Below are 25,396 nucleotides of genomic sequence, written 5' to 3' on the forward strand. Positions count from 1 at the left end.
TTTAAGGCAGTGCTTAATTACATTATGATTTGTACATGTTTTTTAAAGTCGCCTTTTTTCTTCTGTTTTCCTCCTCTCTGCTCTCCCTCATGTCCTCTCTCCTTTACTCTAACCTCTGTCCTGGCATTATTCATAATATTTTTTCATATTTTCATATTCTCTTCTCTTCTCTTCTCTTCTCTTCTCTTCTCTTCTCTTCTCACTTTCCCGTCTCCCATTTCATTTCCTCTCCTCTCCTTTCTCCTCTTCTCTTTCCCATCTTTCTTTTCCTTTCCTTTCCTCTTCTTTCCTTTCCTCTCTTTCCTTTCTCTCCTCTCCTTCCCTCTCCTCTCTTGTCCTCTTCTCTCATTTCCTTTCATTTCATTTCCTTTCCTCTCTTTTCCTCTCCTCTCTTCTTTTCTCTCCTTCCTTTCCTTTCATTTCCTCTCCTTCCCTTTCTCTCTTTCCTTTCTCTCCTCTCCTCTTTCCCGTCTTTCTTTTCTTTTCCTTTCCTCTTCTTTCCTTTCCTCTCTTTCCTTTCTTTCCTCTCCTTTCCTTTCCTCTCCTCTCTTGTCATCTTCTCTCATTTCCTCTCCTTTACTTTACTGTACTTTCCTTTCCTTTCTTCTCTTTCCTTTCTCTCCTCTCCTCTCCTCTCTTTTCCTCTCCTCTCTTGTCCTTTTCTCACCTTTCCTTTCCTTTCCTTTCTTTTCCTTTCCTCCCCTCACCTCTCCATTCTTTCCTTTCTTACCTCTCCTTTCCTTTTCTTTTCTTTTCTTTCCTTTCCTTTCCTCCTTTCCTTTCCTTTCCTTTCCTTTCCTTTCTTTTCCTTTCCTCCCCTCACCTCTCCATTCTTTCCTTTCTTACCTCTCCTTTCCTTCTCTTTTCTTTTCTTTTCTTTTCTTTTCTTTCCTTTCTTCTCTTTCCTTCCTCTCCTCTCCTCTCCTCTCTTTTCCTCTCCTCTCCCCAGGTTGATTTCAAGCATCCTCTCCACGTCAGCCCGTTCTAGGGCTCCTCCCAAGAGTCAGCCTCTGCCTTCACCACTGTAGCAAGCTGACCGTCCGTATTTCACTACATTAACCAGAATGCATCAGCCGGGGTCAAACCAGGATCCAGGACAGGGATACAAGGAACTCTGTGGAGTGGGGTAAAGTTACCCAGCATCAAAAAGCTGAATGTAGGGTATGTTTCGCAAGATTTCCATGGACTTATTCAGTGGTCACATCTAACTGTACTACCCATAATGCATCAGCGGACTCCACTTACTGTCCGTGGGGACAGGGGGAAAACAGACCCTTCTCTGTTTCACGTTCACTTCAGCAACTTGACTGCAGCTCACTCCTCAGCGGACTGCAGGAGCGACACTGCATCAGGAGATTCGAGTTCACTTACAACCAATGCTGCTTCAGGTGGACTGACTCCTCCCCCTTTTTGGAGAGGAGCGACATTTTTTTTTTTGAACTTTTAAGCATCAAGTAGGGACAGGAAGTGCAGCTGCCAAACAAGAGAACATAGGCTTTTTTTGTTTGTGGGAATGGGAAGTTTTTTTGGAGGGAAGAATTTTCCTCTCTTCTCCCACCCAGAACTCCTCACGTTCTTTTATTTTTTTGAGTTTCGTTGTGAGAAGTAACAGATTAATGTGCGTCCGTTATTACATCGACTGACCGACCGACTCAATGCTGTGAAGGAAGCATAACTGCCAGTCTCTGTGTGCGAATCTGATGCCAAAGCAGCAACCACGGGCATTAAGGGTCTCAGCTGAGGGGCAGGGAGCAGCCTGTTACTGGCTCCTGACCCAAGGAATGGACATGGAGAATAAGGTCCAGGGTGGGTGGGCTGGGTTGACTTTATTTCATTTACGACAAGTGATTTTATGTTGCATGATATGCTTGTTATGTCGTCTGATGTCTTCAGCACCGGTGTTCTTTTGTTGCTTTTGTCATACCTCTTTCTATCCATCCATCCACTGTTACTGAATGTGTGACTGAAAGACACACGAGGGGAGAAAGAGAGTTAAGTAAAGAGATACTGGCCTTTCATAAACCACCAGCATTATGACATTACATCAGTACTTAGCTAGAGAATATAAAAAATAGATAGTCAGCTGTCCTGTCTAGACTCCAAACAACCCTTAATACCTTCTTTCTCAATGTGTGTCATTACATTTCTTTTTTTAAAGTTCAAACACAACCTTTTAAGAGCAATTCAGGCTGAAAAACAGTGTTTTGCTGCCGTCTGTGGTTGAAGGTTTCAGCCCCGTTTCTCCAAGAATAACACCCAATACTGATGTTACAAGGTCCTGGTGTACACCTGTGCATCTCTGCAGCGAGCTGAGAAGTTAAACCAATGGAGGTCAGAGAGAACAAGCTTTTAACGTGGTGTTAAGGGTTGACGTACTCTTTAAAATCAAGATGGTTAAGAGAAAAGTTAAAGAGAAAAAGAAAGTTGTAGGGTTTGCCTTGCGATTTAAATTTGGGGTAGATATCACAATTTCCATCACGATACGACATATTCTTCGATGGAAATGGTGAACCAGACGTGTCTTGGGAAATTCAACGCAAAGGCATGTCTAAAACAGTGGTTCCCGAATTGTCCAGCCACAGTCCAGATTTGTCCATAGTGATTAGTTTGAGGTCCACACGGTTAAAAATATTCAGCGTCAAACTTGCGTTTAACCATGTCATCAAGCTAATCTGCTGTCTCTGTTAAGTAGCTGTGCATTAGTCACTCACTCCACAGCAGGAAACAGCACTTAAAAATAAAAGCTCTGTGCCGGAAATTCACTGTACTTCAAAATAAAGTGTGTTTATTATTATCTAGACACGTTTGCAAGTTACTTGTGGTCCATTCTGAATGGACCCACGACCCATCAGTTGGGAACCATTTGTCCAAACAGTGACGATTTGTATCGATGTTTTCAATCAGCATCTATAATACTGGATCATTGATCATTGAATTGATATATTGGACCAGATCGATGTATCGTTACACCCCTAATTTACAGCATACATGGTTTGTTTTGCATTTAAAATACATGTGTAATATGACAGTGTCCAATGTAGGGCTGACGCTATCCGGTATCTTTATTATCAAGTAATCTTTCAAGCATTATTTTTAAGATATATAAAATGCGACAATGCCATAAAGTTGAGGAAAGCAGCTCATCTTAATGACTGAGGAGCTGCAACTGGCAAATATTTGGCACTTAAATGATATTATCGTTGTCTATCGACAAGTACACTAAACGACTTTAAGCACTAGGCCATTGTTACACCATTAAAGTTACTTTCACCCCTTTTTAACTTTATAAGACCTATAGTGTTTCATGTGAATTGTTGGTGTGGGGTTACTCACTCAGGTTCATTCATCTCTAGTGATATTACCTACAGATAAGAGGAGTGCAGTAACAAGACAATAAGAGGCATATTTTAACTAGACATACAAAATAGTTGCCTATACTGATACAATAAGAAAAAGGAGAAAAAAAGAAGAAGTTATAGATTTAAGGGTGAAATCACAATAATATGTAGGGCTGGGCAGTCTATTGATATTCTATGGATGTTGTGATGAGAGACTAGATATCACCTTAGAGTTCTGGTATCATAATATTGTTAGTGTTGTATTTTCCTGGTTTTAAAGGCAGCGTTGCAGTAAAGTGATGTCATGTTCTGAACCTACCAGACTGTCCTTTACCCACTTAGTCATTATATCCACATTACTGGCAATTATCTATTAAAAAATCTCATTGTGTCAATATTTTGTGAAAGCACCAATAGTCAACCCCTATGATATCGTTATCATATTTGGTCAAAATATTATGATATTTGATTTTCTCTGTCTCACCCAGCCCTAAATACAAGCTGGTTCATTTATATAATGGGATTAAAGCCAGTGAGCTAAAAGCTAGCTAAAATTATATTAAGCACTTTGTTTTCCAGGAGAATTATTTGAGAAAGAATCATTTTACCTAAAAGTCCTTTTGGGAAACTGCTCTCATGAACAAATAACAGACATGTTAAGTGTCTCCAAGACTGTGCTACTGTAGGTGTAGTTCAAATAGGAATGAAAATAAAGTTTATCAGTGCAACTCATAGCCAATGCGGGATTTATACTTCTGTGTCGAATCAATGCTGTAGCCTGACGTGCACCTCCCCAGGAATGTAACTGCAAGTTGCAGTGACGCAGACCTCCTGTCTATTTCTGTAAGCTGAAACCATTTCCATCGGTGTTTACGAAGCTTTTATTTACTTTAATTCTACAGATAAACAATAAAATGTGAAGACAATAAAGCCTCCACAAAAATAGCATTTTAAGTCTTGTGTGTGATTTATACTGGCTTCATATGAGCAGAGGAAATCTCCACTAGTCCCTAGGCTAATTTATACAATGTAAAATGCCATAGGCTTGTGCTAGTAACGTTAGCATGTTGTATTTGTTTGGAAAACGTGTTTAGTTTTAGAGAATTGTTTTGTCGGTGAACCTTGTGTGCTGAATTTTTAACATTACCTTTGTTAAATATTGCTGTTTATGGCTTCACATGAGTAGAGGAAAAGTCCGCTAGCACCTAGGCTAATTTATACAATGTAAAATGCCATAGGCTTGTGCTAAAAACATTAGCATGTTGTATTTGTGGGGAAAATGTGTCCAGCAAAAGACAAGTGCTTTGTCTGTGAATACTGCGAGTTATAGTGAAGCTGATGTGTGTACTAGTGTTTGAAATTGTCACTATTAAGTCATGTTTAATGTGTCTTGAATCAATTAAACTTTACACCTCTGCTGCCAACTAGTGTTTTGGAGGTGTAACTGCAGAGTGATACAGACACACCACCGCACAAGTAAAAATGCTCACATTGGCTATGGCGTAGGCTTTGCTTAGAGCTGACGCACAAGTATAAATCCTGCTTAACTTTGACATGGGTTCTTTTCACATGGTGAGTGGACTCTCACAGTCACTGCCGCTATCACCGCCTACTCAGATAGAGATGAAATGGTTTGTTGACAGTTGCGATGGAAACATTCAGTAGCATTATGTTCTTGTTTACCACATGAATAACAAAAAATGTGCACCAGTAAGCTTGCAGTAGTAAACTGTTGATGTGTTGGTGTAGCTGAACAAAGTGATGGATTGTACTTGTCTTCTCCATCTCCATAACTGACAAAACAGCAGACTCTTGTTTCACCAGTCGTGGCTTCATCAACTGGTCAGTAATCTCATGGAGGCTGAGTTTATGTAGCTGAATCAGAGCGTGCTGGTTGGCGGGCGTGAACACGAGATGAGCACCAACACTACTAACTGACAAGAGCAACTCTCGTTCGCTGTGCTCGTGTCTCACGACCCACCAGCTCATAGAAATGATTAGTGGGTGGTCAGTGCTCGCCGAATGGAAAGCTCCAAATACCTCTAGTACACTATATCTGGTTTAGTTTTGCTTTTGACTCCTACAAACCTTGTGTCCTGGCTGACTGTCTGCAACAGATGGAAGTGAGACGCTCTGCTGCTTGAGCGGGGTGCTCGCGTAAAAAAACAAAAACAACAACAAAAAAAAAAACCTTCTTTCTTTCTCTTTCTGTTGGTCTGGTGGTTTTGTTCTGTCGATCCAAAGCTGTGTAGTTATCAATTGATTGATTGACTGACTGTGTAGTTTGTATCAGAAACACAAGGTGCATCCAAGTCAAACTCTTTCCAGTTTGACGACTGTATGTTCTCTCAAGCTAGCTCCACATATTATGCATGGATCCAGTTGAAGCTTTTTTTATGTATATTATTGTATATCACACTTTAAAAAATACATTTCATGTATGTTATTATAAATGATTTTTATGTATGTAGAGAAAAAAAAAATCTCAGGGAACGTTTCACAGACGTGGATTAACTCAGTCTTGTTTTAATTTGCAGTTTTACAGTTCATTATTCGACGTACGGTTAAATCGGGAAACCCAGCAGACAAAACATGCATTTTATTAATTGAAAAATAATAAAAACAAAGAAGAATGGCAATAAATATTCCGTCTTTAAAGGCCGGAGTAGAGCAAAATTGCGATGCGGGATTGCGATGCGAGAAAAGTGACTGGAGGGAGATTCCCGACAGGAAAAATAGTTTAGTGACTGAGGATAATCCATGTCTGGAGAACCTTCCCAGCATTGTGTATTTGTGTCTTTCTCCCCAGTTATATGAAGCTGTGTTAACTGTATGATTACTGTATGGACAATGTGTTTACTGAACTTCATCCAACTTGCTTTACTTTAATGTTCAGTTTCATTAATTTCTCTGCAGTCAGATTAATGACTTTCCCCCCGGCTCTTCGGTGACAGCGTTCACATTTTCAAATTATTCAAGTTATATTGGACAGAGAGCTCTTTCTGTTGAAATTGGGGTAAAATTTAAATAGCAGATTAGCATTAGCTGCAAAATTGTTAAGTATCTGAAAGCTTAGAGCTTGGGAAAACAAAAACATGTACTTGGAATGACATGTCTATTAACAAAATCTAAAAAGTAAAAAAAAATTCCCGTAATTCATTCTTTTAAACTGGATTTGAAAACCGTTACCTGGCAACGCATGGGCCAGTAATGAATGAATGTAAGTATGTTTATTTTTAAGCATAATATTACCTCCACATGTTAAGGCACCATCATTTCCTTTAGTGGTTTTCTTTCTTTCAGTGTCTGGATATTGAATTTATTTTTCCGTGCTTTTCTAGGCCGTCAATGTGTGGTTAACGACCCTGCTACCTGCTCACTCATTGTAACCTATGCTCTTTCATACGGCATACCTACACACAAAAAAAAATTCAAAATATAGTAAATATTAAAGTGCTAAAACTGACATGAGGAGAGCCATTTCTTCATAACTGCTCGGGTTCACGGGTAACAAAGTTAATATTTTTCCAATTTGAATCGCAACTGATTGATTTTTAACAAGATTTTTTTATGATGCAGACACTTTGCCGAGTCAAATTTTATAAACCATCCATCAGATTGAAGCTTATGTGGGCCATGTGCAGTATCACTGACTGTTTTTTCACCCTGTCCATCCTGTATTCGAGGTTAACGTGATCCATTTTCTTTCTGTATGTGCGTAGCTATGGAACGCCACCTTTCGGTTCCTCTCTAGTGGTGTTTTCTCTGTTTTGTGGACACACGTGTGGTATTCTTAGTCTTTCTATGTTCCTCTGCAGTATGTGATGGCAGATGGAGCCTGTTGGTTTTAGTTCTTAAACCTCAAATTACACTCAGGCATCCATTCTCAGATGTACATAGTCTTTTTTTTTTTTGCTTTATGTGTACAACAGATATCACCATAAGCTGTTTTTTTTTTTCTTCCTGTCCTTGTATGTCTGTGAAATAAATACTATTTTATCACACTTTTAGCTTCCGGGGTTTTCTTTTGTTGTTCTTTTTGTCCATTGCAAATGTCTTAAATGTCCAAAATATTCCAGATGTTGTGCAAAAAATGAGTCATTAGTGGAGAGGATCAGCTGTCTCTGTCATGCTGATGGTATTGTTTGTGCTTGTGATTGTCAGAAATTTGACCAAATTTTCCCCTGAAGCATTTCTTCTAGTCTCTTTTAGAAAGCTTCCATTATCTGGTTGTGACAGCGTCTAATGAATCCCAAATGCTCAAGCCGGCTTTTGTTGTCTTTATGAAAGGACCTTTTAAGATTTACAACTGGGAGGAAATTTCCTTGGTATTCTGGCTCCACTTCCCATAAGCTTTAGCGTCTTCAGTGTTGCATCTTAAATCTCTCATTTAGATTAATTGAAGAACAGTGAAGTGTGTAAGATTTGAGCCCTGAACATAGGGAAAGCAGTCATTTTATGTCACTTCATTCAGTGGAATGGCAACTCTGACTCAAGGCAACTGCATCCTTCCTGCTGTATTCAAGATATTCCTAAGAAGCTGCAACAGCTCAGCACAATGGCACTGATGCCAACACTCAGCAGCTGAAGTACTGATAAGTGTAGATAAACAGCAGTCACTGTGGCCAAAGGTGGAGCCTTAACTTTGTTCTGACTTGAAGATATCTTCATATTGTATGCCGCAACATTCCCAGTATACTTCATAAAAAAAACTTCTATAGTTTGTCGACTGTTTTCCCACAAAAAAGTCATGTATAGCACGTTGATATATTCCATTTTAAAAAGTCATAGTATAGTATGTCGATTTTTTTTTTAAAAAAAAAGTCATAGTATGTCAATTAAAAAATAAGTCATACTATACTGTCATTTTTTGAAGCAAAAAAAAAGACTGTTCAGTATGTTGATTTTTTTTCACAAAAAAACATACTGTCATTTTTTTTAAACAAAAAGTCCTATGACTTTTTGTTTAAAAAAATATGACAGTTTTTTTTTTATAGTATGTCAAAAAAAATAGTCGAAGTATACTATGTCATTTTTTTGAAGCAAAAGTCAGTATAGTATCTCAAATTTTCAGAAAAAAAGTTGATTTTTTTTCACAAAGAAAGTCATGTTATAGTATGTCGATTTTTTGCACAGAAAAAGTCATAGCATAGTAAGTTGATTATTTACACAAAAAAGTCACTGTTGAGTATGTTGATTTTTTTCACAAAAAAAGTCATAATATACTATAACAGATTTTTTTAAACAAAAAGTCATAGTATAGTATGTCAAACAGTTTTTGGAAAAAGTCATAGTACACTGTTTTTTCTCATAAAAAGTCATTATAGTATGTAGATTTTTTTTTCAGAAAAAAGTCAGTACGCAATTTCTTTCACAAAAAAAGTCAAAATATAGTATGTTGATTTTTTTTTTTAATTCATAGTATAGTATGTTGAATATTGAAAACATACAAAATATTTTTAAAAAAGTTATGAGGCAGAAAAAGAGGAGTTGCCACAGACCCAAAGTCACAATATTTCCAAAGAAAATTCTTCACAGTATGGATTGGAATAATCTTAAGTGTCAATGTTTCTGTCAGGTCTTAGTATATAAGGTACAATTCCACTGAAATGTAATGTTAATTCATTTCCTCTAGTTTGTACATAATAAAAAGAGTGCAGTAATAAATATGTATATATAGGGGCCTGTTTCCGTACCGAGGATCCCCAACAGGATGCTGGCAATGGTGTAAGACTAGAAATTCCTCAGTATTGGAGGGGATATCTGGATATTGCTGGAGTTTCTTCAAGTGTCTGAGGTGGAACAGTATGCAACACCCAGGGCAGGCCGCCAGTGACGTGGACACCATGGTACTTGAAGCTATCCACCCTCTACACTGAGGACCTGTTGACATAATGGCCCTACTTCTTCCCAAAGTCAACCATCAGCTCCTGACTTGGCAATAAAATATCTTTTATCTTTTGTTTGTATTTACATGTCTTTTTATTGTTTACATGTTAACGTAGTCCAAACCAGATTACTCCATGTACTGCGTGGACCGCAATGAAGTGTAATACTGGTATTCATGTCCCCCTCAAGACAAGTCAAGATTGAAAACATCCTTACAATGGTGATGTTGTTATATGTTTATTACTATACTATGAATTTTTTATCATGATTTGGGAAAACATACCATACTACGACTTTTTTTCAGTATTTCAGACGACATACTATACTATGACTTTTTTTGATGATTTTGGACGACATACTATACTATGACTTTTTCATGATGATTTTGGACGACATACTATACTATGACTTTTTTTGATGATTTTGGACGACATACTATACTATGACTTTTTCATGATGATTTTGGACGACATACTATACTATGACTTTTTCATGATGATTTTGGACGACATACTATACTATGACTTTTTTTGATGATTTTGGACGACATACTATACTATGACTTTTTCATGATGATTTTGGACGACATACTAGACTATGACTTTTTCATGATGATTTTGGACGACATGCTATACTATGACTTTTTTTGATGATTTTGGACGACATACTATACTATGACTTTTTCATGATGATTTCGGACGACATACTATACTTTGACTTCTTTTCATGATTTCGGACGACACACGATACTATTACATTTTTATCATGATTTGCGACGACATACTATACTATGACTTTTTTTTCAGTATTTCGGACGACATACTATACTATGACTTTTTTTGATGATTTTGGACGACATACTATACTATGACTTTTTTTGATGATTTTGGACGACATAGTATACTTTGACTTCTTTTCATGATTTCGGACGACACACAATACTATTACATTTTTATCATGATTTGCTATACTACACTAAGACATTTTCTCATGGTTTTGGATGACATACGATACTATGATTTTTTCAGTATTTCAGACGACATACTATACTATGAGTTTTTTCATGACTTCGGATGACATTCTATACTAAGACTTTTTTTCATGATTTCAGGCGACATACAATACTATGACTCTTTTTCATGATTTGGGACGACATACTATACTATGACTTGTTTTCACGATTTGCGACGACATACTATACTATATATCTTTTTTTCAGTATTTCGGACGACATTCTATACCAAGACTTTTTTTCCTGATTTGGGATGATATACTATACTATGACTTTTTTTCATTGTTTCCAACGACATGCTATACCATTACTTTTTTTCATGATTTCCGACGACATACTATGACTTTTTTTCATATAGTATGTCGTCCGAAATACTGAAAAAGTCATAGTATAGTATGTTGTCCCAAATTATAAAAAAAAAGTCATAGAATAGTATGCCCTCCAAAATCATGGAAAAAAGTCATGATATAGTATGTCATCCCAAACCATGAAAACAGTCATAGTATAGTATGTCGTCCAAAACTATGAAAAAAAGTCATAGTATAGTATGTCGTCCGAAATCATGAAAAAAAGTCAAGTATAGTATGTCGTTCAAAACCATGAAAAAAAGTCATAGTATAGTATGTCGTCCCAAACCATGAAAAAAAGTCATAGTATAGTATGTCGTCCCAAACCTCAAAAAAAAGTCATAGTACAGTACGTTGTCCGAAATCATGAAAAAAAGTCATAGTATAGTATGTCGTCCAAAACTATGAAAAAAAGTCATAGTATAGTATGTCGTCCAAAACTATGAAAAAAAGTCATAGTATAGTATGTCGTCCAAAATCATGAAAAAGTCATAGTATGGTATGTAATCCGAAATACTGAAAAAAGTCATAGTATAGTATGTCGTCCGAAATCATGAAAAAAAAGTCATAGCATAGTATGTCGTCCAAAATCATGAAAAAAAAGTCATAGTATAGTATGTCGTCTGAAATACTGAAAAAATGTCATAGTAAAGTATGACATCCAATATCATGACAAAAAGTCATAGTATAGTATGTCGTCCGAAAATATAAAAAAAGTACACACACACACACAGCAAAATAAGAAAAATGTGATTACTGAAGAAGGTACAAAAACTACCACAACAGGCAAAACAGGTCAAAGTAACGTATGTCAAAAAATGTTTACAGTCTAGTACGTCAAAAAATAGGAGAAAAAAAGATAGTATATTTCGGTTTAAAAAATGTTATGACATGTCAAAGAATGTGCTTAAGTCATAAAATAAGTCATGAAAAATGTGAATAGAACAGTCATAAATCATTAAAAATGTCAGTATAAAAGGTCATAAAATGTGATTGTATTGTTTGTCAAAAAATTAGATTAACAGTCAGAGTATAATATCTTTAAAAATATATATAGTATGTCATAAATATGTAGTGAAAATGACAAGATTTGATAATATGGAATGACAGTTACAGCATGTATTGATACACAAACACACAGTATATACACAGGATATATTTTATTGAGATAAAAAGAACACTACATTAAAACTATGTTGTTACTATCTATACTTCATGGCTATTGAAATTAAAACTCTGTCATAAAAAACACAGAAATAATACAAAACATAATTTGAACGACAAAATAAAACTTAAAATGTGCAAAAGTCAACATAATATTGCATTAATGAAGGTCACATTGTCAACATAAAGCAGCAGTTAAAGAGATGTTCAAAATGGCAACTATAATGACATGGCACCCATCGTATCACTCTTTCTCCCCCGCCCCAAAAAATCACTTTCAATTACGTAGGTGCAGTACAGTGTTTCCAATAGTTTCCAATCCATAAAAGGGAAATATTTCATAAATAATTAAAAAACACAGATGTGTAATAGCAGCAAAAAAGGAAACACACACAAAAAGAAAACAAATATTTTTTAAAAAATATAATATCTATAACACACTGTGCAATTCAAACTTTAGGAGGGAAATGTGAATCCCTTCAGCTCACTGCAGCCACCTAGTGGACAACAAGCAACATTACAACCATGGAAATTATGATTTTTTTTTGTGTCTGATATTTGAGAATACTGTGATTATGTTTTCCTCATAAATTAAAATGTATTCCAAATCAAAAACATAGAAGCAGACTGTTAGAAATCCCTTTAGGAGTTCACCATCGTTTTTATACTCAAAGCAATTACATTCAAATAACTATAAGAAGTTTCTAAATCCATAAATCCACTCTACCACCATACCATATTACGTGTCATGTAAAATATAGTAAACAAATACATTAAAGGAATGAATGTGGGATCAATCTACATCTAAAACTGTGTCATGACTTCCTATCTCTAAATGTTCTATATGATATTCATGTAAGACAAATAGTTCAACAACCCATGTCCTTCTGCAACTCACGGTTTCACCAGCTGGAAGTTTTAGTTTGTAGGATGTACTATATTAATTGTTTAATTACAGAAGCGTAACACAAACTGCAGTGGAACAATATACAGCAAGTTAATGCAGCAATTCATTTTCTTTACATTTCATAATTTTGTAAATATCAACAAGTTATATGATATTATTGGCAATGGACACGCTATTGAACAAATTATTCCCTTGAATGTTTTAACACTTCAAAAATAAATATCCAGCATCTCTCTCTAGGTCCCTTTCCTTTCTATGTTTGATGTGAAATAGAGAGGTCACTTGGGACACCGTTCACTCACCACACCGGTGTTACAGTACAAAATGTTGATTATGTTAATTCATCTTTAACTTTTGCTGCAACAACAGAGCTTAATCTATCAGAAAGATAATCCTCAGAGATGACTGTGCTGTTTGAAACTATAAAGAATAAAAGCAGTTTTCCTTTAGGATAACAGAAAGATAGACAACTCGCCAACCATTTGTAATAAAACTGGAACACTTCCTAGGTTGATTCACGCACAGTACAAGAGCCTTGTCACCTTTCAACAAGTAGCCGACAGAACTGGGACCAGATGCATAAAATTCTGTGTATATTCATGATTAACACTGTGTATACGCATTCTTTTAATAAGATTTAAAAAGCCATGCGTACGCCTGATTGTGTTTTATAAATCTCAATCATTGTGGCGCTGGGCACACAAGCGCGAACCTCATTCCCACTGAGGCTGGGCGATATGGACAAAAATTCATATCCTGGTATTTTCGAAGTGGGCTACATGTTCAGTCACAAGCTGATCCACAGCTAAAGTCCTCTGTTATTTTTGCTGCATGTTTTTCCACAGCAGGGCAGGAAAAGAAGTTTACCTGCTGGAGGTGAGCTGTTTGCAGAGGTGCAGTAAGAGCCTGTTGTCTGCAGCTCTTCGTCAGCATCTCACTGTGGCTGTTTTTATGCCTTCACTCTTCCTCCCTGCCCTATTATATGACTTGCCTTTATTCAAGAAAAGCTGCCAATTCAGTGATAAACACATTTCATTTCCTACAGATTCTTCACAATTAAGCCCCCGTTATTTGGTTATGTAAAAACTTTTGTTTTGAAGCAGCAAAGTAAGTAAATATTGGGTTTTTGAGCAGCAACTTCACACAACTTCTAATACGGCTGATGGCGAACATGAAACAGTGAAATAAAGCAGATATTTAAAGTAAAAACAGGATGCAGGAGAGAAACTGCAAACCACAGAGATTTAGTTAGACGCTACAAAAGTCCTGAGAGCGGTACGGTCGACAAGATGTCATCACTACCTTGAGGGTGGGCAACCTGGCTTGTGGACTTACTCCAGAGAAGGTCCATCTCCGGCGCAGCTTGACTCAGTGCACTGCGTCTAAACTGACAACGGAAACGCAAAAATTGGCCCACAGTATTGTATGTGTGCTACTGTGGTAATTTAAGTCATCTCACAGACTGATTTAGTGTAGCACGTGCAACATACTGTAGACTAATGAACAGATTAAACAGAGGAGCAGCTCTGTGTCTCTCTCAGCGTTGATGGAGAACCTACACATCATTTATGCATCTGGCCCCTCATGCTTTAGATTAAACTAACATCTGTGTCTGAGCAGCTAATCCAAACTTTTATGGCAACAGTTAAACCAGGTTTACTGTAGATTCAAAATTGCCGCTGTAAAAAAAGTGGCATGTGTAGGTTATTTGTGATTGGCTCATCCAAGCCGCAAAACGTACGCAGCCTCAAGTGGCAGAGAGGTGATGCTTCTGGTTGTTACAACAAAAGATAATATGTGTTTAGGGGTGATTAATAATGGAGCTGTTACTGGAATGTGCTAGATTTACTACTTACTCTACAATGAATGCACGACACATTACACTTCACTACTATGGCAGATGAGCAGTGGAATAACAGTGGTAATATACTGCTGGACACACTGAGGGTGAAGGTGACACTGGTAATAACATGATGTCAGTGTCGTACAGCCTGTGGTGGACCTTTGGTTGACTTTTCCTTGAGTGTTCCTTCTTAGGATGAGGACAGATAGTGAAAGTTCAGGTTAGTTAAGAGTTCAGAGGCCAAGAGATGACGTGAAGTCTCAGGTCCCTTATGAGGGTTTGGATAGGTGAACAGACAGCAGGCGAGCCTCTGCAAAACGATATGTCAAAGCTTTAAAGAGTCGATCCCCAAACACTTACAACAGTTACCAGAGATAAGCATCACTCTTGAGATAAGTCAACAGGATTCGGATACATTTCCAAAACACCAGGAAAAAAATCTCAGAAAAAAGTCCATGATTGGCACTTACACTGGAACGTTCCTTTCTTAAAAAGCTTACATGTATTTTACAGATGTTTCCTAAACTGTACCTTTCTCCCTCATTATCATACAGTGACAGCTTCCAGTGCCACAAATGTTTCCTCCAGTGATTTCAAGTATCTAAAAGTTGTCTCAAACAGCGTGGAACAATCCATACCATATCAGCACTAGGTGTCGCTGGTGAGTCGCTGACTTCTAAACATCGATGGCCACCCCGTGTTTGGTGGAGATCACGTCTCTGGTTCCTGTCAGATACATGAGCACCGAACACAGGTGAGGAAGCGTTGCCGTGGTGCTGACGTACAGCCAGTAGGGGAGCGGCGCCGTGTTGCCGAACGGGCACACCCACAGGCCGTGGCGCACGGCATCCCGGACGTGGTGCGTGGCCATGGAGATGAAAAGCATCCACGGCAAGGAGCACCAAGCGTCTTTGAGGCGTCCGATCCACATGAGGAAGCGTAGGGAGAGGCAGAGGATGGGGATGAGAGAGGAGCAGTGGAGAGGAGGACGCTGAGGGAGCGAGACAGCAGCCTGGAAGAAAGCGGGAGAGGAAGTTATCTCTGAGTATTTCGTTGGTTTTGTTAGAAATGATCTGCCCCCTCTCTCACTACTGGTAAGGTAATAGATTGAATTCTGCCAGATTTTTAAAGGCGACCTATCCCTGTATGCAAAAAACCCCAAGCTTTAGACCATTCTGAATACTTGTTTCCAAGGGTTCTTTTTAGGGATTCACAATATATTTCAGGCTGATAATGGGACATTTTTATTATTATGCATTAGTCCGATAACTAAAGTTACAGCTGATAAATAGCGCTGATAATACAAAGCCGGACTGCTTTCATTTGACCTAACAAGGTCGGCATCTACACACCTGACACAGTGGGCGACGGTAGATGTGCCTTTAAACACAGAGAAGAAGAAGAAAGAAGCACAGCACCTGCATCACGCTGTCTAGAGGGCAAAACATGTTGCGGTGTGGACGTCTTTTACAGTTCAAGAGGAAGACAACAGGATTGCACCGAAGGTCCATTCTGTTTTTGTTGCGTTAGCAATAGCGAGGTTAGTTTGATTTGGTTGGGTCAGGGCTGTGAAATATAAAATCATCCATATTTTCTCGCTACATCTACGCCTTTCTTACCCTCAGGTGTTAAAAAAAACCCTACAGGTTATACACTTCATTTCAAAATGCAAAAATGTAAAATTATCGGTTATCGAATCAGTTGAAAAAGTCCACATTGGTGTATCCCTATTTTTTTTTCTACTTTGGCCACAAGATGACATGTTAGCTGCATGCTAAGATCAAACACATACTCTTGGTTTCGGATGTTATAAATTTCTCCCTGATTTCAGATCATCTTCCTGCTGGAACATATTTAGTTGTATTCAGATGCTTTTATTGGTAATTGTCCACAGTAGAAAGTGAAGCTTTTCTCTGTTATAGTCCCCCAGCTGCAATGATGGTGAAGAGACACTGACCAATCAGAGCACACTGGTCTTTTTCGAGAAGGGGGTTTAAGGAGATAGGCATTAAAACCAAGTCTTGTCAGACAGAGAGGCTGAATACAGAGTTTTTTCAAAACAAAAAAAAAACATATTTGCTGAAACTGTGACTATATTCACACAGCACTAAATGAGATAGAAAATCTTTGACAATCATACTCCTTTCACAAGAACATCTAGGAAGGCTGTCCTCCACACTGGTGGGTAAATGTTTGTACCAAAAATAGTCTGAGAGTCTGTATTGCATTTTGCGTCATTTAGGGGTGCACTGCTCTGCTGCTCCTAGGCTGCTTCTGTTTCTCTCTCTCTCTCACACACGCACACACCTAAAGGGTGCAACTAAACTGACTGTCTCGAGTGCTCCCAGTTCTACCATACAGGACATCAGCTGATGTGATCTAAACTATCTCTTGCTGCCGGCCTGCTGCGTGCTTGCCTTGTGCCCATACTTAATGAAGGTGACAGAATAACACAGAGGCCCCATTTAACTAAGAAAGCAAACTCCTCATTAACACATTATCGCCCACATTGTAAGCGGCAGCACATTAGCTTCACTCTTTCCATTCTTACCTTTCACAACAAAGCCCTGGACATATATACTGCATTACTGTTTATGATAGGGAACATATATGTACATGCTGAGGCTGTGTTGATGAGTTGTTCAATATATTGAAATCATTTTGCCTCAGATTTTTTCTTCTTTAACCTTGTATTCAACATGATATCTTTTTATTTCAATGAAATGCAATATAACAAATGTATATGTGGCATAAAAACTAAATTTATTATTTTGGCCAATAAAAATATGCTTGGCCAGTGGGTTTTTCATGAACCAGCCCCCTTAGCCAGTTAATTTCAGACACTGCCTTACCGCATGTGAACAAAGACAACCAATCAGAGCAGAGGAGTCTCTCACGCAGCTGTCAATCATGCTTGTGAACTGCAGTCAGACTGTCACATTAGGCAGCCCTGGTCGAATACAAATCAAGATTCTGTTACTGCATTGCCTGTTTCTCACCTCAGAAGTTGTCAGAAACATATTTTAGTGTGCTGTTTAACTGTATCCAAAATTTCAGCTGGGTAACATTTACACATTTTACAGTTAAACAGTGTACCAAGCACCGCCCACTAGGGGTGGGGGAAAAAAACAGATTTTTAGATGCATCGAGATTCTGTCTTGAACGATGCGAGCACTGATGTGGAAAACTCATTATCGATTTTAATTTTATCTTTATATTTATTTTTCAAATTGCTGTAACTCCTCGACCATTCACGCTACTGACGTAATTCCAACGGATTCTGAAAGCTGAGAAGTGGCGCTTTCCAGTGATATGGAACGGTACATTACGGTAAAGACGTCATTAGCTGTGGAGGGAGGAGGGATGTGAGCACAGCAGGAGGAGAGTGACAGCTGACGAGAAGAGAGCAAGTTTGAGTGATTTAGCAGTGTTTTAGTGGAGTTTGGGTGGCGTTTTCTTTGTAAATAATATTTACTGTTGTAAATAATAGTATTTGTGTTTTTTTGAGAGCTTTTGAGTTTTTTTGTCGTGTTTTCACCATAGTTCGTAGTTTTGCCACCGTTTGTCTATTTTTTTTTTTTTTTTTTTTTTACAATAGTACGTGTTTTTATAGTTCATAAATAGTTATAGTCAGTTATAGTTTTGTAAATACTGGAGGAGAATGTCGAGGAGGTCGATGAGGGACAGGAGAGTCCCATTGAGATTTGTGGATGAGGAGGATGGACCGGTGGAGTGTAGTAATCTCAACCACAGTAAGTAATACAGTTTGTATGCACTGGATATGTATTCCCAGCTTTATTACAATAATGTTTTTCAATATCTAGTGTAAATTTTTTTATTGGTTCGTTTTAGAATCGAATTTATAATCGAAATCGTTGCATTTAGAATCGGAATTGAATCGAATCGAATTGTGAGGTGCCTCGAGATTCCCACCCCTACCGCCCGAGTGGGAGCAGCTCACTCATTTTACTATTCAACAGTATTCAAGTCAATTTTATTTATAAAGCCCAATTTTACAAATCACAGTTTGCCTCAGAGGGCTTTACAGCACACAACATCCCTCTGTCCCTGAACCTTTACAGCGGTTACACAAAAAAACTCCCTTAAAAATACTTTTAACAGGAAGAAAATGATTGAAGCTGCAAGAGGAGAAGAGAAGAGAAACTGAGGAGGGATCCCTCTTCATTGTGTGTACAGAACAGTGCACTAGACTATGAGGCAGACAGTTTGATGGAGCGACTGACATGACTGACAGCTCTGTTGGAGACTCCTTGGCTCTACAGTAGGTGGGCAGGAGGGACAGGGTTGGACATCAGCACCAGCCACCGGCCAAATTCTGGTAAAATATCCAAGCAGCTGCGAGATTAGCTTCACTCACCAGCCAAAAACACAATGGTGATCTATTAAATGCCTGGTAGATTTTAGAATCCACCACGACTATTAGTCTTACGTACGTCTTTTACGATACTGTGACAGTTTCAGCAAATACAACAAAGTTATTTTCATAAAAGTTAGCAGCTCTAGCTTGAAAGTATGTAACCATGGTGTTGTAGAAACTGAAAATATAAGTATGAACCTGAAAATGAGCATGAATAGGTCCTATTTAAAGGTGTTGCTCATGAGACAATCAACAATAAATATCCCATATTATCATTTTATACTGAATATATTTAAGCATATCATCCAAACAGTATCTTTCATGGGACTGCTACTAACTGTACACAGTTGCATACCTTGCCAAATATCAATTCAGTACTCAAAGGTTTGTGCCAAGTTGAAAAGAAAAACAAGGTGCGAAATGCTTTGTTGCTGCTCGGTCAAATTTGAATGTAATTCATTCAGATTTTCTTTATAATGAAACAAAAGTGGTCAAAAGTCAGTTTAAATGTTTTATGAAAGCACTATATGTAAGCGTGATGGCAGGACAGCTCTGTAGCTTTTGAAACTGCCTTTTGATTCACTGAAATAATCCACGGTCATTGAAGAGAGCCCGACTGATACTAGATTTCTGATTTACAATACATCTCTACTCTCTCTGGTGTTGTTTCTCTTATTCTTGGCAGCTGCTTTCAGTATAATTTAGATTCAAAGCCACACAGATGCCCTGAACTGGCTGAAATATTGAACTTGTTCAGTGTTCAGATCTTGCCTTAAATCATCTCAAACAGAATCTGAATACTGGTATTGCTGCAATGAAAAGACAGATGGTGCCAGACAAACACGTCGTTAAACAAACACATGTAAACTCTGATATAGTGATAAAGGGCAAACACTGTCTGTCTCTGGACTCACTGCAAACACAGACTGACTGCAGGATGTAAAAACTGATGAGCATTACAGAGCAGAAAGTCGTGATTCTTTGTAACAGTTTCCAATCTCCTTTGGCCTTGTGCAACTCTGGCACAAAAATCTGGCCACACAGAAAGAAAAAGAAACTTGCTCTTTCTCCAAAATAAATATGAATTAGCTATACACTTTTGCATATTATTAGTCATGTTAGGCACATTTCTGCACTTGACCCTCAGTAAGGTTGTGGGTCTTACCTTGAGTGACAGGGATCCAGCCATGTAGAAGTGGTCCAGGTCTATGATTGACGCCAGAAGACCGGCGAGCAGCACCTCGTACAGATCGCTCTTTTTCCTTAGTCCAATAACAACAGCCCATGACCACAGCCCCACCAATCCATGCGTGGCGTTGTCCAAGGCAGCGCGCAGCCACAGGTGGTTCTGGATGACGGACAGCTGGAGGGTGTGGTCCGCCACTACGCAGAACATACCGAGTCCTGCAGACGCCAGCAGAGAGGCGGAGCTGAACGTCTGTAGGAGGGCCTGAGCTTTCTCTGTCTCCACAGCCAGGCTGAGGGGCACGGGAGCACCGTCTCCCCCGAGGCCGACCCCCAGTAACGGGGACGAGGAGGGGGAGGAGTCGAGCTTGGAGTAGAATCCTTGCATGTTGACAGATGGCTGTGGGGGCCGATCTTAGGGTCAGCAGGAGTCAGGTAGACTGGACAGGGGAGGAAGGAGACGCACCAGTATGTTAAGGCACATTAAATTACAAATGGTGTCTCAAAAATAAAGACAATACTCATGCGTTAAATACAATTTCCGCCGCCTGGTTTTATACCTCTACCACCAGTTAAGTTGCAGTTTACATCCATGTGTGTGTCAAGCGTATTTTTTTGGCAAAATGGAGGTTATCCCTGACACATATGATCCCAGTGAGAAATGTGCCATCTTCACTTACAGACTATTTTTCATTGTATATAAATTAAACTTGTTTGGAAGATTTTATTGCACTATATAATACTGTAACGAGACGTTACTAACTTAAGGTCACCCGTGTCAGCCGTGTTTCTCTCTCCTCCTTTCTCTCTGCCCCGTATCTGTGCATTGGTGACGCACACAGCAGAGGAGAGAAAGGAGGGAGAGAAACGCAGCCACACAGAAAACGCAGCCACACAGAAAACACAGCGAGCTAAAATGAAATAAGTGCAGATAGAATAGGTAAATAACATAAATAAAATATTTGTTTCTTTCAGCAGAGTGGAGGATCCCGTAGAGGAAACACTTGATAGCAACTGGGATTGTTCCACAGCAAATACGTCAACGTGTGAATGCAGCATAACATGAATGCATAGGGAAATATGAGTGAGTGAATCGTTGTCATCTAGAAATGAGATTGCATATACGCATACATCGAGATCGAGATTTATTTTGCAGCCTTATTGTCTATGTCTAATAAATATGACCTCTGAAACTTTTGTTGGTCATTAAAATTTTTGATACAGGTTTGATTTTCTGTGTTTTTCGCATCTGCCACAAGCCTTTAGAAACGTTTGACCCAGAATCAGTGAAGAAAATGTGGCGGCAGGACACAGCCGTGACAAGAGAAAGATGTTGCACAGAATCTTTTCATAACTTAAATAGCTCAGAACAGGTCAGATAGTGATATTCAGGTGGATGATGAAGAAGAGGAAGAGGATGTGGACGCATCGGAATCAGTGTGCAACGATGATGGATTAAAGAAAAAAAACGGACTCAGTGTGCAGAGGCCTTTACTTCTGGCTTTTATACAGAGTAGCTCATGCTCACAAATATTGATTGGACTTTCCTAACCATGGAAATAGCATACTGGAATTGTTAATTTAGGTGGTACTTCTGTTTAATGCATCAATGATAATCCAGTAATAGAATATGTATTATTTAGGGTTGCAGTGGTATGCCAATTTTTATTATACTGTGTACATTTGCTCATTCAAGATATTGGGAAAAAAAATGCAACTGCACTGAGAATCTCAACTTACACTTTTTACACATATTTTCATTTTTTATTTTTAATGGAAAAAAATTGTCGCAACTTGATTTTACGTTTTACACATACATCAATTTTAAAATGGTTTCAAGTTTCAATTATAGTAATGAAATGTTTGTTCAACCAAAAAAATAACCCTTCTATTTTCATATGTTTATGGGTTAATTTTAGGGCCCGACCGATATGGATATTTTGGGGCCGGTGCCAATTCCAGTATTATGGAATAAAAAAATCAGATAACCAATAACCGGCTGATTAAATTTTTCCGTTTTTCAATTTAAAAAAAAAACAACAAAATACCTGTTTTTGATGATTTAAATATAGTTCACACACTCGTTACAAAGATACAAATTGAAGGAAGAACATTTTACTATTTTCAAATACTTTTATTATCAGAAATTGTGTGGAACATGCAGCATATGAACAATTTGAACGCAAAATAAATCAAAAATATTATGTGCAAAAAGGCAGTAAACCTCTGGGAAATAAAATAATCATGCAAAGTCTATATGAATTAAGACATTCACGTGTGTTCACAGTACCAGAGTTCTTCTTATTATTGCCAGTTTAACAGAGGTAGGTTATAGTGCAAAAAGTAACATAAGGACATCATTTCTAAATAAAACACCATATTCCCTTCATTTTATTAGGGATGAAAATATAAGTGTTAACATCGCCAACTTTTGGCCGATTGCTGATTATTCTTTAATGGCTATAATCGGCTGATTAAATTGGACGGGCCCTAGTTAATTTGCCTCATAATAATAATGATAATTCAGTAATGCCATGATACTGTAAGAGTGTGATATTTTCTGAGATGGTTATTGTACCTTGAAAATCTCTATAATCTTATTTTTTTCCCCACAGTTAAAGGGTTTTTTTTGGGGAGTTTTTCCTTATCTGCTGTGACTGTCCTAAGGACAGAGGGGTGACGATGCTGTAAAGCCCTCTGAGGCAAATTGTGATTTGTGATATTGGGCTTTATAAATAAAATTGATTGATTGATCATACAGTTGCAACCCTAGTGTTATTTTAAAACGGGCCTGTCTGCATGATGAGTAGTTTTATTTTTTGGTACTTGAAGTATATTTTGATGCTATGAGTAAAGGGGTAGGACTAGATAAGTTTACACTTCCTCCTACCCCCTTTCGAGCATGTGAAACGTGTGGAGGATCAATATTCCATCCTTTTGTCTTTTTTAGTTTTTTGTTATTTATTTATTTATTCTTATTTCATTCATTGGAAAAAAAAGAAAAATATACAATATAATACAATATAATAATATAATATAATACAATATATATACAATATAAACACAACATTCCCAAATCTGAATGAAAGGGAGCAGAAAGAAAAATAAATGTATTTAATCTGCCCCTTTGTCCCAAAAAATCAATTTACAAAGCACTTAAATTAAAACAACATTGTTACTGTTGTCTGTCTGTTTGTTTGCTTGCCTGTTTTAATTTAGTATTTATTTACTTGTCTACCTGTTTTCTTGTTTTTGTTTTGTTTCCATAATTTACATGTTACTTTTTTACAAGATCAGACTGTCAACCAAATTTAGGAAAGATTTAATCATGTTTTAATCATTTAAGCATTAAATAAGAAGCAGTATACATTTGGTCTTGTGCAAAGGTAGGTGTTATGTAGGATTATAGTTATTAGAGTCACTTAAGTTGATCTACAGTTTGCCAACAGAACTGTAAGTATGAAGTAAAATGACAGTATTATAGTCTTTTTTTTTAAAAAAGATGTGTAACATTCTGAATGTGGACTTTTCACATAAAAAAGCTTCATTCGTTTCCACAAACAGGAATTAAAAGATATCTCAATAACATCAGATAAAATATTTATAGTAGTTTTTTAAATTTAAGACTATTTAATGGCTTTTAAGGCCTTGTTGTTTAACACTGAAGGTAAGACATTTTAAGACTTTTTAAGGACCTGTAGACACCTTCAAGATTTTGAAAGCAGGACCTTTTCTTGCTACAGAGTATTTCTTACTGTGATATACTTCTGAAGATCTGAATGCTTCTTCCACCACAGCTTGAATAATAATGTTGTTCACGGCAGACCTGATCTAAAGGTTTCCCCTGCATTTTAACAAAGACACTGTTAAATACACCCAGGATTTAAACTGCTTCATGAACAGAGAAGACAAAAAGCCTGAGGCAACATCTGTACACTCTGGCTCCTCACTGTCCATCCAAACATAGCGTGTTAATCTGACAGAGACCACTGTCTCATAAACCCAGAGGGGAAACAAAAATAGGTCTCTGTCTCTCATGAAATGTAGGACAGGTTCAACTGGCAGTCTGTCTGGCTAATTACCTCGTCGTTACCAGCTGCTGATGTAACAGCAGTCTAACGTAATGTCCCTAAGTATGAAATTTTAATTAGCTAGCCGGCTATTTTTGTCACCTGCTGTTAGCTCCCGGCTATCTGTTGTAACGTCAGCGAAGCTAACTAACGGCTAGCGCCCTTTTTAATCGTCTGACAGTCACAGTTAACGTTGAACTGTATTAACGAAAGATACGTTAGGTAACCGTATCTTACCGACATCAGTAGCTGACGGTGACAGCTGGCTAGCAGCTAAGTGGCTAACAGTGACAGTGAAAGATGCTGCTTTGTGTAGGCGGACAGCAGCTGTCACGATTAGCTCTTCTACAAAAGCAGTGAATTACACAACTTGACGCGCTTCACTTGCTATTAAAATATGTAATTCAACTGTTTATTACCTTATTCAAGTGTTTACGGGTCATTTTAAATCAACCAGTGGATAAATAAAACGATACTCACCCCATTGCACTGCACTAGTAATCCAACCGCCAGTAATGTGTCTTCTTCTGTGGTGCTTTGTGGTAGTAGTGATGGTGGCCGGCGCTTTGCTGCCACCCACAGGCCATTAGCGGAACAGCAGGATATCAAACACACATTAAACTGTGTAACAGCACAGTAAAAAGTAGGCAAAATGCAGCCTAAATGGGGGAGTGGCAGTTTTGTCGTATGTAGCACCTTCTCAGAAGGGATGAGCTATAAAAGAGAGACAAAAATGTGTTTAAATAAAGGTGACTGGACACTTAAAATAACACAGTAATGTCAGTGCTATGTTTAAGAATCCAACCACTGGCCGTTCTAGATCGTCTTGTGGTTTTGGATCAGCCCTTTATAGTTTGTCCTCTTTGTGATGTAATTTAAGTGCAGTAAATGCAGAGGTCTAAGATTAAATTATGCAAAAAGGCCACAGGCTTATTTCCATTGTGATCCTCTGGGGAGATACACAATGCAGGGTCCGGCAAGTCTGACAGGCACCAAAACAATATCCATATAATTACATACAGAAATAAAAGAAAACATAAAGGACAACACAGTAATTTGTTTTTGCAAGGTCCATGTTCGGAAAGATTTCTCTCCCCTACAATCAGTTTTAAAGATACTTTTAATTCAATCAAACCCAGATGGCACCAGTCATATCCTCCCTGTCACAGTCAATGACCAGCCTGTAGGAAAGTGGAACAATTTAAGTACTTGGAGGACAATTGTTAATCAGATATTCACTTTTAATGGAAACTCAGAGAGCAT

General features: G+C 37.9%; 2 protein-coding genes across 6 annotated transcripts in view; one reads left to right on the top strand and one right to left on the bottom strand.

Annotated features, from left to right (window-relative positions):
• Positions 1-7,342, top strand: part of il11ra (interleukin 11 receptor, alpha) — an 82,959-nt gene extending 75,617 nt beyond the window's left edge. For all 4 annotated transcript variants that reach the window (XM_049603648.1, XM_049603651.1, XM_049603649.1 and 1 more), the window contains one exon: positions 950-7,342. The gene's annotated coding sequence lies outside the window, so the exon portion shown is untranslated. The remainder of the gene's footprint in view (positions 1-949) is intronic.
• A 4,389-nt stretch (positions 7,343-11,731) lies between these two features.
• On the bottom strand, positions 11,732-24,671 carry tmem267 (transmembrane protein 267). 2 transcript variants are annotated; one of them, XM_049603662.1, is made up of 4 exons: positions 24,614-24,671; positions 20,044-20,503; positions 15,139-15,512; positions 11,732-14,810 (listed from the first exon to the last, which is right to left on the bottom strand). In XM_049603662.1, the coding sequence occupies exons 2-3, from the start codon at positions 20,449-20,451 to the stop codon at positions 15,177-15,179; spliced, it is 744 nt and encodes a 247-aa protein (XP_049459619.1). In that variant the 5' UTR covers positions 20,452-20,503; positions 24,614-24,671; the 3' UTR covers positions 11,732-14,810; positions 15,139-15,176. The 2 variants fall into 2 exon arrangements, with proteins under 2 accessions (XP_049459619.1, XP_049459618.1); XM_049603661.1 differs by having other exon boundaries at positions 11,732-15,512.
• Between the last annotated feature and the right edge of the window lie 725 nt (positions 24,672-25,396).

The sequence above is a fragment of the Epinephelus fuscoguttatus genome, linkage group LG18, assembly GCF_011397635.1.
Source record: "Epinephelus fuscoguttatus linkage group LG18, E.fuscoguttatus.final_Chr_v1".
Taxonomy (NCBI): domain Eukaryota; kingdom Metazoa; phylum Chordata; class Actinopteri; order Perciformes; family Serranidae; genus Epinephelus; species Epinephelus fuscoguttatus.

Excerpts from the sequence above, each read along its gene's own strand:
- tmem267 (XM_049603662.1), bottom strand. The coding sequence starts at position 20,451 with ATGCAAGGATTCTACTCCAAGCTCGACTCCTCCCCCTCCTCGTCCCCG. Across the intron at positions 15,513-20,043 it reads CTGGATCCCTGTCACTCAAG|GCTGCTGTCTCGCTCCCTCA; the intron begins GTAAGACCCACA and ends GCTTTCTTCCAG.